General features: G+C 36.2%; 2 protein-coding genes across 3 annotated transcripts; one reads left to right on the top strand and one right to left on the bottom strand.

The window, feature by feature from the left end:
* Window positions 1-23: 23 nt before the first annotated feature.
* Window positions 24-12835, bottom strand: LOC137401553 (thioredoxin domain-containing protein 9-like). 2 transcript variants are annotated; one of them, XM_068087971.1, is made up of 5 exons: window positions 12818-12835; window positions 5990-6196; window positions 1373-1465; window positions 943-1096; window positions 24-755 (listed from the first exon to the last, which is right to left on the bottom strand). In XM_068087971.1, exons 2-5 carry the CDS (start codon window positions 6175-6177, stop codon window positions 534-536), a joined length of 657 nt encoding a protein of 218 aa, XP_067944072.1. In that variant the 5' UTR covers window positions 6178-6196; window positions 12818-12835; the 3' UTR covers window positions 24-533. The 2 variants fall into 2 exon arrangements, with proteins under 2 accessions (XP_067944072.1, XP_067944071.1); XM_068087970.1 differs by lacking the exon at window positions 12818-12835 and adding an exon at window positions 6887-7013.
* A 100-nt stretch (window positions 12836-12935) lies between these two features.
* On the top strand, window positions 12936-23644 carry LOC137401751 (uncharacterized). The gene is made up of 11 exons (XM_068088222.1): window positions 12936-13190; window positions 13297-13434; window positions 13589-13629; window positions 13862-14110; window positions 14284-14390; window positions 14575-14643; window positions 14737-14916; window positions 15456-15647; window positions 17795-17917; window positions 19902-20064; window positions 23425-23644. Exons 1-11 carry the CDS (start codon window positions 13059-13061, stop codon window positions 23600-23602), a joined length of 1572 nt encoding a protein of 523 aa, XP_067944323.1. The 5' UTR covers window positions 12936-13058; the 3' UTR covers window positions 23603-23644.
* Window positions 23645-23682: the final 38 nt, after the last annotated feature.

The raw sequence follows: 23682 nt of genomic DNA, 5'->3' as shown, positions 1-23682 counted from the left end.
ACAAGACCCCATATCTACTTTGCAATTTATTTGTATGTTAAAATATGGAACATAAATTAGATACAAAAGCAGCAGTATTCAATTATTAATGGGATTTAAACAGAGAATTAATTTTATTAAAATCCTCCCTGATCACTTTGAGAGGAGAGAGAAATGCGAATGTAAACAAATAGTTAAAAGAATGTGTCAAAGTGTGAGATGATTACAAAGAAGCAAAAGCATTCTGGGTAGAGTATATCTGACTCCTGCTAAAACTCTGCTGCAACATATATAATAATATGTTAATATATATATTAATATATTAAACAATATGTAGTATATACTTGTATTTATTAGCGAGTTGATTTCATTCATATTAGTGTATATTTAATATTTTTAATATTTAGTGTACAGGCATTATTCAAAGGCTATTTGATGCAAATGTTTTGATGTCACAATAATGTGGGGGAGAAGCCCAAAAAAAGAACACAAGCTGATATGTAAAAAGAAAACTGGAAACAAATATCTTATCAAGGCGAGACAACTCCCACACATTACCAATCATCTTCACTGTCGGTATCATCTCCTCTTCCACGTATTGTTTTCTTCTTAGAGTCAAAGAGAACATTTTTAGATTTATGATTGTCAGCCCCGGGTGGGGTGAGAAGGTCCCCGCTATAGTTTAACACATCAGCTCGGGCTATTCTCCACTCCATCATTTCAGTTGAGAAGTCGTCTACTCCTCCCAAGTCATCAAATCCAACAATAAAATCTACCTGTAGTGAACGACCATAGACTAATATCATAGAATGTTAAATGAGAGAAGTACATCTAGTTATAGCAATACTATTTGTATGAGCAAAGTAGTAAAGATTCTACACCTGGTCCTGCCTAAAAGGTGATGGGGAGATAAGGAGGTGGAATAGTTGTGAATATAGTTATGAGCGCAGCAAGAACACTTACAGTTTTATTGTCTCTCAGTATGACTATTGTGGGTAGGACCCGTACTTTCAGTCTATCTGTTAGGAACTTAGACTTTTCAGCATCGATTTTAAGGAACCTGCATTCGATGTGCTGAGGGGCCAACAGCTGTAGGTGTTTGTCAACTATCTTACACCTGAAAGTACATGGACGAGCTCATATCTTTAAGCAGTTATCCAAACCTCTTTCCAAGGGACTGTCACGTCAGATTGATAGAATAGATGAAACAGGTATGTCAGAGTCTATGAAGAAATCCGTAGCAGTTTCCATATTAGCATATTACCTCCGGCCACTCGTGTGCACGTGTTAAAATCTATACATTTATTATACGTAAATGTACAGTGTGTTTAGAAAATACTATCATATGCACCCAGAGATACGTTTACACCGGTTGTACAGCTTTACGACTCACCTCATGGTTGCCTCTCTGTAGAAGTGACAGACTACATTCTTGCTCTTCTTGCACTCATCAAAGAACTCCTTCTCTCCCGGTACCTCTGAATACCTGCATATATAGGGGCTCACTTTACTATAATGTCCTATGGAAACACGATCCGCTTGTCAGCACAGCGCTTCAGCACTGACGAACCCAGGTCTTGCTACATTATCATGCTACATGTTGACCATTATAAACCTTGACAGCAACTCTGTCACTTTAGTTACACCGTATTTGCTCAACTAAAATAGAATGAAAAGTTCCAAAATAGTTTAAACTAAATTTATAAACATTACCTAAAATTCTAGTAATTCAACTTTTTCTGTATTTCAATCTCTACTAACTCTCAGCTACAAACAATATCATATTATCACCATGTCTACGATAACTATAAACAATATCATATTATCACCATGTCTACGATAACTATAAACAATATCATATCATCACCATATCTATGGTAACTATAAACAATATCATATTATCACCATGTCTATGATAACTATAAACAATATCATATTATCGCCATATCTATGATAACTATATAAACAATATCATATCATATCATCACCATATCTATGGTAACTATAAACAATATCATATTATCACCATGTCTATGATAACTATAAACAATATCATATTATCACCATGTCTATGATAACTATAAACAATATCATATTATCGCCATGTCTATGGTAACTATAAACAATATCATATCATCACCATGTCTATGGTAACTATAAACAATATCATATTATCGCCATGTCTATGGTAACTATAAACAATATCATATCATCACCATGTCTATGGTAACTATAAACAATATCGTATTATCACCATGTCGATGATAACTATAAACAATATCATATTATCACCATGTCTATGATAACTATAAACAATATCATATTATCACCATGTCTATGATAACTATAAACAATATCATATTATCGCCATGTCTATGGTAACTATAAACAATATCATATCATCACCATGTCTATGGTAACTATAAACAATATCGTATTATCACCATGTCTATGATAACTATAAACAATATCATATTATCACCATGTCTATGATAACTATAAACAATATCGTATTATCACCATGTCTATGATAACTATAAACAATATTATATTATCACCATGTCTATGATAATTATAAACAATATCGTATTATCACCATGTCTATGATAACTATAAACAATATCATATTATCACCATGTCTACGATAACTATAAACAATATCGTATTATCACCATGTCTATGATAACTACAAACAATATCATATAATCACCATGTCTATGATAACTATAAACAATATCATCTTGTCACTATGTCTATGATAACTATAAACAATATCATATTATCACCATGTCTATGATAACTACAAACAATATCATATTATCACCATGTCTATGATAACTATAGACAATATCATCTTGTCACTATGTCTATGATAATTACAAGCAATACCATCTTATTCCTGCTTATGACAAGTACAAATTGGTGTGTAATCATGTTTCCAGGTCTTATGTAGCGTAACGATGTCTATGACAACGATGAGACACTACTAGGAGTCAAGGTCAATGATGATATCGCAACGGTGTTAAAGCTATCAGATTAACAGTATAGGATTCATATCTTTATTGGCTTCTCGGGACTATTGGAATTTAAGCTATACAACACCTCACAGACGCTCTCATTCTACAGTGTTACAACCAAGTTGTAACACTGTAGGTACCTTCATGTGTAGGTACCTTGTAGGTACCTTCATGTTATTTAAACCATAACTGTCACATACAACTTTTATTGTATGTACTAGTAGAGGTGGAACGAGACAGGTTTTTTAAGTTCGAGACGAGACTCGAGACGCTGTCTTGTAAAAATTCGAGACTCGAGACAGTAAAATAATGAGCTTTGGTGATTATTTCACTACACAAGGACTAGCGTACTTGATATATGAAATTGATGTGTTTATCATTTTAAATTGAATTTTCACCTGGTGTAAACGATTTAAATACAACATTTTAATAGCGATATGCATGTAGTTTTTGTAAACAAAAGTGACACAAACAGCTCTAAAATAGATAAATTATATATTTCTAAGAATTTTGAGCTTGATAATAATTATTATAAACATATTGCTTTGTAAATGTATATTTTTACCATCTATTGAATAGTTCTTACTTTTTAATGTAATGAAATGTGTAATGAAACTGATAGCCGTCTATCTACAAAGAAGTACCGCTACTAAAAGAACACATGATAACACTTTCATTCTTATTGTTTCATTTATGTTAAGTTTTGTTTGTGTATTAACTGTAGTATGTGAATTATATTTAAATTGTACTCATGAAATTGTATGAATTACTGTATATATTCATATATTGAACTAACGATAATGTCACTGTTACCCGAACACGGATTATGGTCGACACGGCCTTTAGTTCGTTTCTCTGTGTCCGGTCAAGTTTTACCCGCAATTGGTAGTATATATAAGAAGCCCAAATTTGATGAAGGGCAGTTGGTGTTTGGAGACAATACGATAAAATACAGACATTTTACCCGCAACAGTCTTATTTATTAAATCGGATTATCCGGAGGGTAATTGGATACGACCCGGTTATCTGTTTAAGGACACAGAACCGGACTACAATATATTAACAGGGCAGTGGCCCGCAATCCATTACAATACGTATATGGAGTTGTTGTTACAGCGAGAAGCTATGTTTTAACAGCCGTGCGCATGCGCTTTAGTTCTATTTCCTGTCTCGAGCTTGGCAATAGTTAGGTCAAGACGAGACCGATAAGGGACGAGACAGGTCCATAGTCAAGATGTCTCGTGTCGCCTCTAGTTACTAGGTAAATCAGACACGCTGATTCCGATTTTGTACTCGAAATAAAGATTGGTCCACTAACTTTCAGGGTAATGAAGGTTTTTTACAGTGTTTTAATATCGGTCTCGAAAACAACATGATCAGCACAACAAGCTTCGCCCATAAATACGTGACGAAACCTAGCTTTTTAGGAATGAAAGGTGGGGATGTTTAGTCTGATTTAGAATGATAGAGATGGGTGTCTGAAAACCCATTATTATCTAAATTCAGCCTTCAAAATAATCTCAGTGTTTTCTGAAAGGTAGATAAGCTATTTAACATTGCACATTTAAAAATGAACTCAAAAAAGCCTGATGACAACGCTAGCTTGTGATAAAATCGCGCTTTTATGAGCTCATTTTTCTTGGCGTTCTGCCTATTAAACATCATGTAACCAGCTACAAGCAATTTTAAAGGTTGACTTGCAACAAAATTAACATTAGTTATTTGGTATAAAACGGTTCACCATGTCTTACTCTGTTGTGTTTTAAGTGCCAAATATGTGGAAATGTGATTACAAGCTCTTAAAAGCTCAAAAACGAAAAGCCGCCGTAGATTGGAATATCTTTATTTCGATGACGTAACTACGAAATTTGGTTATCGTCTTGTCACGTATGTTCTCACGCGAATTGAAAGGCCAATAAAAAGCTTAATATAAAACTTATCGTAGCACTAGTTTATGAAAAACACTTCGGGTTTTACTGAAGACCCCGTATCAAATATAGATGCTCGCTACTTTACAGTTTTGTTACGGCATTATTCAATCATCAAGTCGTAATCTGATCATGTGACCCAATACTTCGCAAAGAATTTTTGCAGCACTTTTCGATTATCACAGGTGACCAACAGGCTCGTCATGATTATCAGACAATGATATGTACTCCTTTGAGCTGAGGTTAAAAAGTTTAACGATTTTTTACTGTAAGTTATAAGATATCAGTGCTAAAAGTGACAGCATTACAATGATGATAAAACAGACGCGTAAGAACAATAGACAAAGTTTTATTGAATGCGTGAAGTATATTTGTGAAAATATTTCAACGAATAAAGTTGCAAGAAAATGTAAACAGAAACCATCTCTCACAACTACATCACATTTGAGCCGTTTTGGAAAGGGAATCCAAACTACAGCGGTCTCGTGTGGCTGCGATTTTCTGTTCGTTTTTTAGCTTTTAAGAGCTTGTAATCACATTCCCACATATTTTGCACCAACAACACAACAGAGTAAGACATGGAGAATATTTTCCTATCAAATAACCGTGATGTGAATTTTGTTGCAAGTCAACCCTTAAATAGTTTATCTACCTTTCATAAAAGACCGAGATTATTTTACAGGCTGAATTTAGATAATAATGGGTTTTAAGACACCCATCTCTATTATTCTAAATCGGACTAAACATCTCTAACCTCCGTTCCTAAAAAGATAGGCTATGTCGTATATTTATGGGCGAAGCTTGTTATGCCGGTTGTGTTATTTTCTAGACGAATATTGAAACGCTCTAAAAATGCCTTTAAGACTTTGAAGATTAGTGGACCAATCTTTATTTTGAGTACAAAATCGCAATCAGTGTGTCTGATTTACCTAGAAAATCCAATAAAAGTTGTACGTCACAGTTATGGTTTAAAACAAATAATATCATCTTATCACTAGGCCTATGTCTGTGAGAGCGATGAACCAGCCAATGGTAAGAAGCTATGCATTAAATTGCTATACCTACTTTCCATGACCGTTGGCTATCCACTTTTTCTTTTGGTCTTCCGCTTTCTTCATAGCAGCGATTCTTTTCTCTCTGAGCTCCTCTAACTCATCCTTGTCCATCTTATCTAATCTCTCAATTTCATTATCTAGCTGCTGCTCTACCATACCAGCTGCTGCCATCAATTGTTGTTCCAGAATATTATCCATCTCGCATAAAATACTTTAGCTGAATGAAAAAAATAACATGCATATATGAGGTGTGGCCATATTAGCACTGTAACGCTAATTTTAATTCATGTGTTCCTTCTGTTATATTTAGATTACGTTTAGTTAGTTTCGCTTTCAGTTAAATTCGGAAATGCGTATGTGCGTGACATGCGCAAAGCATTCATGAAAACTTGCTAGAAAACTAGTTGTCCTTTTTAGCGAGCTTCTGTTATTAACAAATATATAACCAATCAATAACATCTAACAAGCAACACCTTCTAGACTCTTCCGTGATTTACCCGGCATTTACTACAATTGCCAGAACAACCCCCCTCAAAGAAGCACGTGGGGAACATAAACGTCCCCTATAAGACGCGCCCACAAGTTCATCTGGAACATGAACATTGAAAATGACCAAAATCTATAGGATTGCAATTTGAACAGGCCGAGAAAATTATTAAGGCCGAGAAAATTATGAAGGCCAGAAAAGAATGGCGTAATAAGATAGATGAGGCTACCGGAGTTAGAGATGCAGCACATGTGATCAAATCACAATAATGCAGATAGTGATGAATGACAAATCACTATGTTTGACAAACTGTTAATATTTGGAAAACAGAAAATGACTAAGAGTAACAACTCATCACGATTTAACAGTCTCCAATATTCTGTCAAACAAAAAGGAGAAACTATTTAGACATCAGCTTACCACGATAAAAAAGTTTATTTGTAAAAAAAGATTAGTTTATCACCAGTTTGTTATAAGTCGGATGCTAAAACCTTGGTGATTCACGATGAAACAAAAAGAAACAACAGCGAATGAAGAAAGTGTTGCTATTGATTTTAAAGAGCGTAAGCAATTGGAAGAATAAAAAAAACATCTGACCAGTAATAGACGTTGTTATATCGAAAACCAACTCTTTGTTGTTAGAGCTACGAAAAGCGGCTTTTGATGACAATACGGAGGACCAGTGCCGAGTATGAGAAAGTTGCCCAATCAATGAAAGTGTAAATAGAGGCGTTAGTTTCCAAGCAAACAGGCCGCGGCCACTAATTTTTTATAATCTCCAATGGGGGACCACAACATTAACAACCGAACATAACTCCCAGTTGCAGTAGCTTTAAAATTAAGCACTGTATTATACAACGTGTAAACAAAATGAAATTCCCTACCTGTAATGCCAATAATTTTTCAATTTTGGATAATATAACCCTTCTAAAGCTAATGTTAAAGTGCAAGTCTTACCTAAATTTGCATATAGCACAAATTCTAATAGGTTATATATCTGCAACCGGTTTATTGTTTGTGTTTTAGAAAAATTATACATTTTGGTGTTTCTGTAAAACCTCAGGTACTGCCGTTAAATTGTCGACAGGTATAACAACATTGTGGCCGATGACAATATTTGTATGAATTCTGTGTTTAAATTATCAAATAAGTATTGGGTTTAACTTCATTAATAATCAATTCAATAAATTAATTCCAGAAAAGACTGTATTAATCATTTAATTGAGAATTAACATACTTAAGAACTTTGGATTAAATTAAACAAATAATTAATAATTTAATGAATAATTTAAAGTAATGATTATTGCTCATTATTGATTGACCGCAACTCTGGGTGTTATATCTGTTCACTGTTTAGCAGCACCTAGGATTTTTACACAGACATTAAAACATATAATTCTTTTAAAAACACAAAAACAGAAACTGGTTGGAGATACAAAACCTGTGAGAGTTTAAGCTGTATGTCAATGTAGGTAAGATTGATGCTTTGACTTGAGCTTTAAAAAATATTTACCTCGTCTTAAATTATAAAATAATTAGCTCTACCTTAGAGGGTATTTTGTCCTCTTTCAAATGGTTTTTAATGCAGCAATCAATTTGAGACTGCAACTGGGAGTCATTATGTTTGTTTATGTTGTGGTTCCTCCATTAGAGATTATAACAAAATTGTGGGCATGGCCCGTTTCTTTGGAAACTAGCATATCCGTTTATGATAATTGGAGTCTCTAATATATGACACAACGGATAACCACAACAACCTAGCTTGGTATTGAGCGAATCTAGCGCAGCCCTGTGTTGATAAACAGGGATGTAACACCTCGGAATGTTACGTTCACCAGTTCTTGTGTATATTATAAATTTGACAGCAGGAAACAAGTGATAGTCCTAGTCATGTCACTAGTCAGCCCTGTCACACTGGCTCACCAATTACTCAATACGATATTAGTAGTCGTCTCCTCCCGCAACAGTTGAAGACTTGACCATGTAACTGAAAGACCACTTACTTTCTAATAGAGTTATATTTTTACCTTCACATAGCACAACTTATCACTAGCTGAGGGCACTTAAAACTTACTAATATTTGACAGAACTGATTTTATTTATCATTTTTCTGAGGCAAATAGTCCAGTTGACTAATTGACTTCTAAATGTGCATGTGATAAATCTCTGAGGCTTCGCAAATAGCGAAAGGCACTGATATAAATTCAAAAGCTATCCCAAATTTTTAGTACTTTTCAATTTTGTCAGGTGTAGGCAGAGAGCACTCGGTTGATTAACATTTTGGAAATTGTAAGAAGCTATTATCATAAAGCATGCTAATGCTAAAGACATTGGGATGCTTCAGTACTGTCTTCTGTGTGAGAACTAGAGTTATCTACCCATGACAAAACAAGCCTGGCACGCTTAAAAGCTCTTCTCCGCTATATTCTGTATTTAAAAAGTCGTATCTAGGCTCTATCTATTAAGATTTTAAATGAGCTCTATTCTCAAGGCTCGGCTAATCCTAGCGACCGATCCAAAGAGTGCTTTTTATCAAGTGAAACAAGTGAACAACTCTAATCCTAGCGACCGATCCAAAGAGTGCTTTTTATCGAGTGAAACAAGTGAACAACTCTAATCTTAGCGACCGATCCAAAGAGTGCTTTTTATCGAGTGAAACAAGTGAACAACTCTAATCCTAGCGACCGATCCAAAGAGTGCTTTTTATCGAGTGAAACAAGTGAACAACTCTAATCCTAGCGACCGATCCAAAGAGTGATTTTTATCGAGTGAAACAAGTGAACAACTCTAATCCTAGCGACCGATCCAATGAGTGCTTTTTATCGAGGGAAACAAGTGAACAACTCCAATCCTAGCGACCGATCCAAAGAGTGCTTTTTATCGAGTGAAACGAGTGAACAACTCCAATCCTAGCGACCGATCCAAAGAGTGCTTTTTATCGAGTGAAACGAGTGAACAACTCCAATCCTAGCGACCGATCCAAAGAGTGCTTTTCATCGAGTGAAACGAGGGAACAACTCTAATCCTAGCGACCAATCCAAAGAGTGCTTTTTATCAAGTGAACAACTCCAATCCTAGCGACCGATCCAAAGAGTGCTTTTTATCGAGTGAAACGAGTGAACAACTCCAATCCTAGCGACCGATCCAAAGAGAGCTTTTTATCAAGTGAAACAAGTGAACAACTCCCGTGCAGAAACAATGTTGATACAGTAAGTAAACTAAATTTACTACAGCTTTGCAAGTTTAAAACACAATCAGCTAAACTAGAGGCTTAATCTTTAGGCTGAAATCAGTTTGTAGAGTAATGGTATAGATGACAACCATTAGAAAAATTTTACACATCTGGAAGTTAAATCACTAGCTGTTTCTTATTATAGACAATTGAAGCCAAGAAGAGTTTCAATCCTTGTGTAAAACATCTGTTGCTACAAGTCTATTATTCCGCGACTTTCACAACAATCTAATCGGCATCGGAGCTATGGCTATTTGGAAACAAAGTGCATGAGCAGCCGACTCCAGTTTGTACGTTTGCACTTGCTGGTTGAGGAGCTTAAAAATCCAAACAGTCATATCAACGATACTGCTAAGTTTATAATGGTAAAGTTGTAGAGTTACCTACTCCTGGCTAACTAGTGATTTTCATAAAGGATTTTCAAGCACGGAAAATAGATTCGTAAACCAATGCCTTTAAGGCTTGTAGGGAAATGTATCAACTACTTTGTGAAAATTTGTAGTGAAACTGTTCATGGTACAGAAATATGGTATTTTTATCCTTGTATTTGTTTGTCTCAGAAAACTCGCGCAATGAATCAGCACGGTTATTAAATTGTAGTAAACTTTGGCTGATATTTTTGTTTCTGCTACACACTACGCCTTTAGTTCTGTTCCATATCTAATTATATCACGCTGTGGTACTTGGTGAACTGAATAGAAAGTACTATAATTCTGCTGTTGTTTATTGTATTTCAGCTCAATTAGATCACAATCATAGAACAAATATTTTGTCCTGAAGTAAACCCTACTAGGCAAGGGTAGGCAACTTCCAGCTCAAGGGGGAGTCAGTAACAGACTCGAGGGCGAGCCGATAAACAGACTCGAAGACAAGCCGATAAACAGACTCGAGAGTGAGCCGATAAACAGACTCGAGGGTGAGCCAAAAGACAGACTCGAGCGCGAGCTGATACACTGACTCGAGAGCGAACCGATAGACAGACTCGAAGGCAAGCCGATAAACAGACTCGAGAGTGAGCCGATAAACAGACTCGAGGGTGAGCCAATTGACAGACTCGAGCACGAGCTGATACGCAGACTCGAGGGCGAGCCGATAGACAGACTTGAGGGCAAGCCGATAAACAGACTCGAGGGCGAGCTGATAAACAGACTCGAGGGCAAGCCGATAAACACACTCAAGGGCGAATAGACTGGTAAATAGGCCGGTAAATAGACTCGAGGATGAGCCGATACAGACTCGAGGACGAGTTGTTAAACAGATTCGAGGGTGAGCCGATACAGAATCGAGGGCGAGCTGATACACAGACTTGAGGGCGAGCCGATGGACAAACTCGATGGCGAGCCGATAGACAAACTCGAGGGCGAGTTGTTAAACAGACTCAAGGGTGAGCCGATAAACAGACTCGAGAACGAGCCGATAAACAGACTCGAGAGCGAGCCGATAAACAGGCTCGAAAGCGAGCCGAAAAATAGACTCGAGGGTGAGCCGATAGACGGACTCGAATGCGAGCCAATAGACAGACTCAAGCGCGAGCTGATACACAGACTCGAGGGTGAGCCGATAAACAGACTCAATGGCGAGCCGATAGACTGATTCGAGCGTGAGCCGATACGCAGACTCGAGGGCGAGCCGATAGACAGACTCGAGGGCGAGCCGACAAACATACTGGTGGGTGCCTTCTCCCAACTATTACACCCTGGTAGATTAATCGCAATAATTCTTGATGCTCGGTCAATAGCTCTTATAGTGAATGCAGTTATGATTTGTGGTTAATATCACAATTCAGAAGGCAGAAACAGTGACAAGAATTTGATACTATATTTTCCCTTAGAAAATCAAGACGAGCTATGTTTAAAGAACACAGTATTTTTATTGGTACTATAACTAACAGCTCAATGCAGCAGCACACCCAGCAATGGCAAAACTGAAAGGTTATATAGTAAACTAAGGGGAAAACACACAGTTGATTGGCTGTATAATACATGTACTTAAGTCAACTGTTGCCACAATAAAATATTTTGAACACAAAAACAATAATATTTGTTATTAGCTAATCGCGTAATACGAGTTTTAACAATTTTTTGAGTTTGTATTTATATAGTAACATGCAAGTTTTAAAACAGTAGGGTGATAAATGGTTAACATAACAATTTGCTATTATGGAACATACATATAATATTATACTGCAACAAACATGTGTTAAGCGAGCGCATTATAATTAACTATTCCAGTTTGAATTAACCGTGATAAATCCAGAGAACTCTACTACGCATGCTGACAGCCTATAAATATGAGTACCGACTGATAATCACTTCATTAGTTTTCCTCTCCCATCTCGGCCATCTTCAGGGCCACCATTTCCATCCCATGAGCTCTGTTCTGCGATGACAATGAAGGGAACTCCGTGTCGAAACTGTTGCCAACCTTTTTATTACAGTACCTCAAATCTATATCGTATTGATCTATCATTTGTGTTAAAGCTTCTCAAATGCAAAAAGTTTCAATGGGAAAAGATTGCATGAGAATTTTCAGTTTGTAGCAAATCTTTGTTAGTTTGGAGGCAAGTCAAAAAATGAGCAATGCTTTTTTGCTGTTAATTTTAGAGTCTTCTAAAAACCTACTTAGTGCCATTAGTAAAATTTTGTTTAGTCAAGTAATACCTTTTAATGTAAAAACTCAGGTAGATGCATGCACTCTGAAGTTGTAATATGGCTCAGTTTTACAGGCAAAAATTAACAAGTTTTTTAACTGTTGATTAATTTAACCTAAGCTTGGGCAACTTTTTAAAAATAGCACTTTGTGGATTATAGGCTGATAAATAAAATATTCATAAGAGTTGATCACAAGCTGGATTTCAAACAAATACTGGTGCTGTTTTCTAGCAACAGATGAGTGTGATGACTTGATAAATAGGCTGTTTAAAACATTCAAACAGTTTAACTAGCATAATATGATAATGCTAAATAAAAGCTAGTCTATTTTAAATAACATCCGATGAGTTTTAATACTGGTGAGTTCATCGGCATACTTATTAACCCAACAAAAACATGGCCGTTAGACTTATTTATAGCGACATCAAAGCATTAACCTTTTACGTTAGAGGTAAATAACTTGAGGACTACAAGTTGATTGTCCTGTAGGCATAGAACTATTCTCCACGAAAACTTTTCTTGACTTATTACGTTAAAATACATGTACTGTTTACGTATTTATAAAATGACTAAGGTGAAGGTCAAAAATGCCATAAAATTCTTTTTTTTATTCTGCTTATCAAAACATTTCTTCACCTTTGATTCCACGAAAAAACTAGGTTTTGGGCAGAATATAATACTTTAGTACTGAACCATATTTTTATACATTATGTCTGCTAATCCAGATATGCTGAAATATGATGCTCGATACAAAAGAATACGATTACTGAGAAAGAAACTCAAACAAATAGAAACATTAAAGCTGCTTCCTAGAAAACGAAACAGTGAAGAAGATGCGAAGGTGAATGATTTTGCTATTAGCATTTTGGGTTACAGTTTTTTTACATAGACGTTTCATTAAATATTTCAATATTACATGCTTTTGTATTTACGTTCTTATTGCCTAGATTAGGAAGCAGGACGTGTTCAGAGATGAGTTGTTGGATCTTCTGGCGGAACAATTACCACAAGCTCACGAGAATGTTTTTGATAATACTCCTGAAGAAGCTTGGAAAAGCAGTGAGGAGGAAAGTCTACCAAGATTTGTATGTTTATTCAGTATGTAATATGGCTAACATACCCCCTTGCAGTGAGTGAGTGCCTATTGTTGACAAATTCGAACTTTCCATTCTTAATAAATCAAAGCTAAAGACGAATGTTAAAAAGGTTCTGTAATACCTGACAGTATCTCTGTTGCAGATTGACTCGGAAAGAGAAGATGAGCAGCCAGCTATGGCAATGTTAGTTGATATACATATTCTATCATCTTAGATAAAAGTTGTGCATATTTGTGTATTAGTGCACTTGCGACTAGTTGTTGAAGGCTCTATATGTGAATGTCTAATTGCATTCCTTATATCTATAAGCTGTGCATCAAGCTTGCTCAACCTACCTTACCTTGCTTCTTTGTTATAGTAATTTTTCAACAATTAGCTTAAGTATAGAATTCAATCTGTTGCGTATTTTATTTAGATCTGATAAGCCTGAAGTCATCCAACAGCAAGCTGGAGTAATTAGGTCATCAGAGAAGCATATTGCTGACATCCCTACAGAAGTGCCTTTGGCAAAAGCAGGCTTTCCTGTAGATAACCAAGAATCTGATCTATTGAAGGTGAAAAGAAGAACCTGGGCTAAAAAATATTTTGATTTGACAGCATTAGAAGGACACACAGATATTATTAGGAGTGTCGATATAAATTTGCAACACATCGTTTCTAGCAGGTAAAGTTGATTCTAACGTCAAGCATTCTCAGGCTATTGCTACAAGTGTGTCATGTTATGTCAATGATCGATACTAGACAAGACTAGTGAACTCTGCTACAAATTTACACAATGCTCAAATCTAACATGAAAGCTGATAATCCTTTTGCGATGGTCTATCTTTACTTTTACAGCCGTGACACAAGTCTTAAAGTATGGAATAGGCGGTCTAGAGAACTCTTGCACAACCTTGGAGGCCACAGAGGTCAAGTGAATTGTGTAAGACTCATGAAGTGTGAGGGTAAGGAGCCACCCACATTTATTTTTATGATTAATGCTAATGCAATAAGGCGGTAGTCAGGTGCTCATGTCTAATATTGGTGCTTGCTTTAGGCAAGCAATTCCCATTTTTCAATGCTCTTTAGCAACGTAGGAGTAAACTTCTCATGCTTTTTGGCTTAACCAAATACGATTGATGGTTGCAGGGGTGACCAACTCTAAAATAGTGAGTGGAAGTGAAGATTGCACAGTCAGATTTTGGGACACTGCATCAGGTACGCAAGGTCAAGAGGTGTTTTTCCTTTTTATTTCCAGATCTTGGGACATTTTTTGTTTTTATTCACAGCTATCACAATTAACTCTTGCAGGGATGCAGGTAAAGGAGGTTTATGTCTACAACTCTGTGACATGCTTGGAGTTTCTGTCTAGTGGTCAGCAGCTGGTGGCAGGCCTAGACGGGGGAAAACTAGAAGTTTACAATGCTCAGAATCTCACACACCTCTTATCACATTCCTTGCAGACTGATCGAATCACCTGCCTGTCTGTACGTCTCGTCTACTTTTGCTCCGCTCGTAACAGTCGAATTATTGTGTGTTGCTGTCATTCCATTTATTAGGTTCATTTACTATACATCTTGTGAATAGTTGTAAACTAGAGCTGAGTGGATCAGTGAGTGTGCTGACAAGTTCTGATTGGATGAGGGAATGTGCTGATAAGTTCTGATTGGATGATGGAATGTGCTGACAAGTTATGATTGGATGACGTAATGTGCTGACAAGTTCTGATTGGATTAGTTGGTGTGCTGACAAGTTCTCATTGGATGAGGGAATGCGATGGCAAGTTCTGATTGGATGATGGAATGTGATGGCAAGTTCTGATTGGATGGTGGAGTGTGATGGCAAGTTCTGATTGGATGATGTCGTGTGATGGCAAGTTCTGATTGGATGATGTAATGTGCTGACAAGTTCTCATTGGATCAGTGAGTGTGCTGACAAGTTTTGATTGAAAGAATGGGTGTCTCTTTGAATGAGGAAAATATGGGGGCTGTGGTATTAGGTACTGATGAGTTAACCTTACTTTCAGGCAGAGGTCAGTGTACTAGCTGTGGGAGGCAGCGATGGGTTTGTGACAGTTCTTGAGTGGACAGGCAGTTCATTCAGATGTCTCTACACTCTTGAGGAGCAGCTGGTTGTAGGGGTGAAGAGCTTGCTTCTAGATGGAGAGCTCATCATCATCGGAGATGAAGGGGCTAACATCAAACTCATTCATTGGAGGCAGAGTGAGAATCCTTTTACATCATGGTCATTGGCTGTTTATAATGGTTAGATGTCTATGGCGGATGGCTTTCTATTGTGGATAGCTCTATATGGTGGTTAGATGTGTATAGTGGATAAATGTCTGTTGAGGATATCTGATCTGTCTATTATGGGTAAATGTATATGGTGGATCGATGCCTATGATGAATAAATGTCTGTGGTGGATAGCTCTCTATTGTAGATAGTCGTTTATGGTGAATAGCCTTCTATCACAGAGGGCTATCCACCATAAACGACTATCCACCATAAACGACTATCCACCATATTCATTTATCCACCATAGACATAATTGTGGTTAGATGTTTATGGTGGAGAGGTGTCTATGTGGATAGATGTCTATTGTGGATAATTGTCTATAGTGGATATGTCTTTTGTGTCAGCTGTATTCATTTCATTGATTCTACAGCCAATCCCATATGAGAACCTTTTAATACATACTGCAAGTAATTACACCTAAATAATATGAATGCATTATATAAAATTATGTAAGAAATTAAAGTAATAATTAATTAGAGATTTGTATTGTTACTTTCCTTTCATTTTACGAAGTACTTTTACGTGCATTCATTTGAGAATCTCTTAACATTACGTTAGTATGTGTAGGGTCCGTTGCAATGCAGTTTATTGTAGATGCAATACAATGCTATTTATTGTATAGAAGATTTTGTTACAGCTCATTACAGATATTTACATGTGCATGCATAACCATGCCGACATGCAATGCAAATGTTCCAACATTATGGTTCTAAAGCAGGTTCTTAACACCTATGCACACAGATGCTTATACAGATAGAGTGTACTGATGCTTATACAGATAGAGTGTACCGATGCTTATACAGATAGAGTGTACTGATGCTTATACGGATAGAGTCTACTGATGCTTATACAGATAGAGTGTACCGATGCTTATACAGATAGAGTGTATTGATGCTTATACAGATAGAGTGTACCGATGCTTATACAGATAGAGTGTACCCATGCTTATACAGATAGAGTGTATCGATGCTTATACAAAAGAGTGTATTGATGCTTATACAGGTAGAGTGTACTGATGCTTATACAGATAGAGTGTACTGATGCTTATACAGATAGAGTGTACCGATGCTTATACAGATAGAGTGTATCGATGCTTATACAAAAGAGTGTACTGATGCTTATACAGATAGAGTGTACCGATGCTTATACAGATAGAGTGTACTGATGCTTATACAGATAGAGTGTACCTATGCTTATACAGATAGACTGTATCGATGCTTATACAAATAGAGTGTATTGATGCTTATACAGATAGAGTGTACCGATGCTTATACAGATAGAGTGTACTGATGCTTATACAGATAGAGTGTACCGATGCTTATACAGATATAATGTACCTATGCTTATACAGATAGAGTGTATCGATGCTTATACAAAAGAGTGCACTGATGCTTATACAGATAGAGTGTATCGATGCTTATACAGATAGAGTGTACTGATGCTTATACAGGTAGAGTGTACTGATGCTTATACAGATAGAGTGTACCGATGCTTATACAGATATAATGTACCTATGCTTATACAGATAGAGTGTATCGATGCTTATACAAAAGAGTGTACTGATGCTTATACAGATAGAGTGTACCGATGCTTATACAGATAGAGTGTACTGATGCTTATACAGATAGAGTGTACCTATGCTTATACAGATAGACTGTATCAATGCTTATACAGATAGAGTGTATTGATGGTTATACAGATAGAGTGTACCGATGCTTATACAGATAGAGTGTACCGATGCTTATACAGGCAGAGTGTACTGATGCTTATACAGATAGAGTGTACCGATGCTTATACAGATAGAGTGTATTGTTGCTTATACAGATAGAGTGTACTGATGCTTATACAGATAGAATGTACTGATGCTTATACAGATTGAGTGTTCTGATACTTATACAGATAGAGTGTACTGATGCTTATACAGATAGAGTGTACCGATACTTATACAGATAGAGTGTACCGATGCTTATACAGATAGAGTGTACTGATGCTTATACAGATAGAGTGTACTGATGCTTATACAGATAGAGTGTACTGATGCTTATACCGATAGAGTGTACTGATGCTTATACAGATAGAGTGACTGCATTAGCCAATCACACCTCAGAGTTTGGCGTAACAGATGCCCTCTGTGCAGCTGGAAGTTGCCTTCTATCATCAGCTTATGACTACGATTCCGGCACTGGTTTCCTCAATGGTAAGTCATCTATTGAAGACTGATAAATATGATAGGTGGGTTCATGGCAATTAATATATAGTTTTTCTGAAGAAAAGAGAAAAAGACAGTTACAAACAGTAAACAACCCTTTAGCGAAAGCACGAGATATGATGCTTATCCAAGTGTTATCCTCCTTAGTGAAAAGGAGATACGTCACTTATCAAAGTGTTAAACCCCTTAGTGAAGAGCGAATACACTTCATATCAAAGAGGTGTATTCTCTCTTGATACTATAGAACCTTTATTTGAATGCCACCTCTATTTGACCGCCACTATAGGAGAAAGGTTGAAAAATGGTGCCACCCTTTAATTGTGAGGTGTCAACGTCACCTCCATTTGAACGCCACTTTGAAATTTTTTTGATCTTTATGAACCCACTAGCTGTGCTACCCGGCGTTGCCCGGGTAATAAAAAGGTCTTTGGTCAGAAAATTGATTTCTATTTAACATATAACAGCATTTGCCATTCTAACTTTCAAACTACATGCACATAACATGAGAAAAGTGTTTTGTGTAATTGAAATAAATTGAGAGAGAAAATAAAAACAACTGTAATGGTTTTCAAACTTTGTCAAACAACTGTTAACCTTCATATCATGAGGAAATTGTTTCGTGCAGGTCAAATAAATTGAAAAAAATAAAATGACCATGAAAAGGTTTAGATGTAAATGTGAAATAATTAGCAAGTAATAGCTCAATTAAGTCGGTTTTGCTATGATTACAATAAAAATGATTCAGTAATGATACAATTAATACAAACAAAAGTAACAATCAGAACGCAACTGGCTGAACAAATGATGCAAGTATTTGGGTTTCAAAAATGTTAACTTTTATTTCTGCATGTATTACAAGTATGGTTTGTTTATGTCACTTGTTCCTCAATATATAATTGTACTATTTGATAGATAGATTATTATCATATAACTTATAAACTTGCAGGTTTATAGCATATTATTTAACAGCGGTTAAATAAACTCGGCTTACAATGGATCGATGCACATAACTCTTCTATTGCACTTGAAAAGCCAGTTTTGGCTGCAAGCTGTAGCAAGCATATCAATGAGTTCAATGAGATTTTATACAACATTGTTAAATACGTATAGTTATAAAATAAAAATATGCTTTCAAATTTAGAATGAAATAAAAATTGAAAGCTTCATCAAATTGCAAAACAAGGCACAAGCTATAATATCATCGCAGATTAATTGCAACGATAGATATCAACTGGTAGAGATATTTTCCGGCTTTCCAATGCATATTTATTTAGAGATCCACGACAAGTTGAAGGTAAGTTAGCAGATTTCTTGTATCTAAATAGGCTAAATTTCAGTGAAGAGGGGATACATTTCATCTCAAGGAGGTGGTATACTCCTTAGTGAAGAGGGGATACACCACTTACCAAGGAGGTGATATACTCCTAGGTGAAGATGGAATGTACCTGTTATCAAGGAGGTGATGTACCCTGTAGTGAAGAAGGAATGTATCTCTTGTGTTGTGACTAGCTGTGCTATCCGGCGTTGCCCGGGTATTAAAAATCAGCTTACAAACAACGAGAGGTATTGAGAGTTGCCTGCCGCTTGCTATTAGCCTGGCACATTGCCAATGGATAATTCAAGTAAGCGTACTAATAAGGGCTACCGCTTTTCATGGCGTTACGTCATGACTGCGCCGTGATGGATGGCGATAGCGTATTTGCTCCCATATACCTACATATATCGCCTAATAAATTACATTAAACTCAAGGTAGCTGAATTGGTAAGGCGTCGAACTGACCAAACGGAGGGTCCGAGATCAAATCTTCTGTGATACTGATTCTTTATACCAAGATTTTAATAGCTATAGCTGGGACGACACACATACGACCAACTTTTAGAAATATAATGTATATAGATAGATGAATGATAGACAGGCTGTTTTGAACACGCTCACCATTAGTGTCGTACAGTGATATGATTGCTATTTTAGTAAGAGATTCAAGTCAACACAAGTATGATTATCTCTCCTCTATTAGCGATTCAGATGTTATGCACATCTTGTCTGTGGCAGCCTGTGGAGGGGATGACTCTATTCCTCTGACAATAGTAACAGGTGGCACTCAGCTTGTTATCTGGGAGGAGGACCGTAATAGGTGATTACCCACAATCCTATTTCTACTACATTCCAACCTTGTCACAAATCGATCTGCTCCAATCTTTGCTCATATTTTAGAGCAAATATTTTATTATAAAAATCTTGTATTTTGTTTAATTTGTTCCTGAAATCCTTAGATGAAACAATGATGACTCCTTTAAGCGATTATATATAATGTTAAAACAGATATATTATATGTTTGATATTCTATAATATTAATAAATAAATTATGTAAAATTATGTAAAACAAAAGTAAGATCTAGTCTAGATGTATAAGGAGCAACTTAAAGAATAGAGAAAGCATAATATTATTATGCTTTATTATTCATCTTGAGGTGTTGACTGATGTTCTAAAAAAAGAATCAAGGAGATTGACCAACCAGAAGCTGAGATATAGCCAGCCAAACACAGGTCTACCAAAAAACAAAAGTGTTTTGGTAATCATCAATATATGACGTATGAAATCGACTTGTGTGTCATTGGTCAATTAAGCCAACTAATGCGCTCTCCTATAACAATCACGGCGTTTTAATTGGTTTAATCCCTGGAAGTATAGAACAATCAAATTGGGCCTAACAATCATCGCTCCTAGAATTCCGAACCAGTCCCTCTGACGTGTAGATTAGTTTTAGCATAAAATAATTACACGCATCTATTATTTCGCAACATTTCGCTATCTTGCTAGTTCAGCTCAGTTTTGTTGTTCTCCTACTTAGCTTCCCTATTCAGACTCATCTTTAGCGTTGTTCAGATTTTTTAACTATAGCTAATAAATAGAATCAATTAAATCAATCATCAATCTCGGTTATCATTTGGAATTTTCTACAAATTATATTAGTTACATCATTTATTCTATACGCAGTTATATTATTATTTTGTATAATATGCATTATGAATATTATATAAATCATAAAAAATAATCATAGATAAGATAATAGATCAATAGAAAAATCAAAGCAAAAGTTATCGTTTTCTTTTCTTGTAGCAAGAGCAGCACGGTCAAGTTAGTCTTTTTAAGATTATGGCTGTAGTGAACTTCCAGTCTGTTAATAGTGACGATAATCATGAAAATCAACTGAATGCTGCAGTAGATACACAGTAGAAAAATGATGAAGGAACAAAAAGTCCCATTCCTATTTCGTATTCTAAACAAACTGCAATCGCGGATATCGCATATAGACTATACACGCGCCGTTCGTTGAACAGATGATCTTCGGAGCATATCCGTGGAGATCGAGTTAAAATTTGAAGCACAATAGTCAAAATCTGCTCTTCTGGTTTAAAAACTCATGGCGAGGGGTTGTGGGCAAATGCCTTTACCACACAATGTTTGGATGATTTTCCTGAGAAACCAGAGCTAGTATGTAAATTATTTACTATCGCGAGAAGCGTTTCACATCTCGTAGCCAAAACAATCATTATAAGTAACGGCGGTAAGGGTGCGCAACTCCGGCACATGACCATTAAGTCGATTTTATACATCATAGTTTTCGGGATTTTCGAAGGGTTTTCCTCTGATTCTTTATTAGGTAGACCTGTGTTTGGCTGTCTATATCTCAGCTTCTAGGGGTCAATCTCCTTGATTCTTTTTTTAGAACATCAGTCAACACCTCAAGATAACTAATAAAGCATAATAATATTATGCTTTCTCTATTCTTTAAAATAAAGTAATAGTTAGTAAAAGGAGGTTTCTGTTGTTGCCTTAGAGATCCATGAATGTAAGTGCAGGCTGAGTAGTGTCCAGGGTTGGTAGTAGGATGTTTGATAGAGGTTTCTGGCCTAGCGTCATCTAGCTTAGACTAAATATTGTATGAACTGAATTATTTTGTATACAGTCACACCTCGACATACGAGTCTCCATCATACAAGAAAATTGAGATACGTGCAAAATTTAAAGCGAGTTACTGTCTTGAGATACGAGCCAGCTTTGATGGTTATTAAATGGCCATCACTCAGTCTTTCTCATCGTATCAGTTTAAAAAAAGTTTTGGAAAGGTCAGCTAAAAGTTATAGTGAAAGCGAGGCAAAAAGTACGAAACTAGAAATGGATAATAACAAAAGTTAATTAGGACGATGATAAAACTAAAGTTAAGTTTAGCGAAAGATTGAAACTCAGCCCCAAGTGTGTGTTTTGTAAGCTAAATTCATTTAATTGGAATTAAAAGTTTATGTTATGTTACGCAGCGTCACAAAAGTCTATTGTACCGAACGAGTTGCTGTCAAATATCTCTCACGCTGCCATTAGCCCTGTCTGTCTCGAAAGTAAGATCCCCATGCCGGACTGTACATAGTAATGTTACATTGTACTGCAGATCATAACCAATAAATTGATATTCGTTTCGCTTTGTGACCGTAGGTACATCACTATGACAATTAAAAAGGCATTTTTCTATCTTGTTTTAGGTGGTCTTTTATTGCATTGGAACGGATTAATTTGTATGTAGTTATTTTATATAGAAAATATCGCAGTGAGATACCAGCACATTGACTTACGAGCTCAGCCCAGCCCTTGAACGCATTAAGCTCATATGTCGAGGCATGACTGTATTTGCTATGATTCTAATGTATTATTTTTTAATTCTATCATTCATTAATGCATTTACATATCAAGTTGTTGCTTTGAGAAATTATAGACGTATGTTGGAAATCAATCGGAATATTTGTTAAAATTCAACAATGTTGAATAGCCATTATGTCTAGGTGATTTACGTTGAGATTTAATTGTAAATTAGGAGTGAGATATGAATAACATTCTCTCTGATATAAACATAAATCTTTGAGCTGCCAACAGCTACAAGTTCTTTTTTAAATTATAAGTTGTCAATCTTTTATACATAGATCTATATATATACATAGAGAACATTGCAATGGGTGATATACTTCATCCAATATTTAGACTGTGATCCACTTCAAACCTCTAATGCAATTTGTGAGATATCTTCTGCTTTTGGAGGGCCAGTTTATATGCACTGCCACATTATTGGTACCTAAAGCAATTACGTACTCGGATTAAATGAGATTCAACTGTTCCTGCGCTATTGTCCTGCTGCGTAGTTTTGTGTCAGTGATAAAAGCTGCCACATGACCTTCATTCTGTGGTTGAAAATCATTAAATTTATGTAGTCATTCTGGGTAATAAATCAACTATTCCATCTATTAATATTGTGATGAATAATTGTTAGCAGTTCTCATAGCCTTTCGTAGAACCTCAGCAAAATACTATTTGTAAAAGTATTCATACTTATCAAAGTATATTCTTTATATTATAGATTGCAAGTGTCTTTTAGCTGTGAAGTACAAGTAAATCCTTTGGTTGTGTCCAGCAATTAACACCCTGTATAATGATACTGAACTCCAGGTCTGTGGACAGCGTCAAGTGCAGGCCTCGCAGGATGACATTAGCTGACGATCAGCTGCACTCGGATTCTGACGACTATGATGAGGACAGTGAAGTGACGGACAGTGAGATGACAGACAGTGAAGTCAGTCAGTCAAAAGACCTGGATGATGGTGGCTGGTGGTGCACATTGCTTTAATCGTGACCAATATAAAATGAATGGACCTCACATGTACCTCTGTGACATCACTAGCTAGCATACAAATTCCTGTAGCTTTT

This window comes from Watersipora subatra, chromosome 8 (assembly GCF_963576615.1).
Source record: "Watersipora subatra chromosome 8, tzWatSuba1.1, whole genome shotgun sequence".
Classification (NCBI taxonomy): Eukaryota; Metazoa; Bryozoa; class Gymnolaemata; order Cheilostomatida; family Watersiporidae; genus Watersipora; species Watersipora subatra.
Note: the sequence above shows the minus strand (reverse complement) of the source record. Positions and strands in the feature narration are given on the sequence as shown.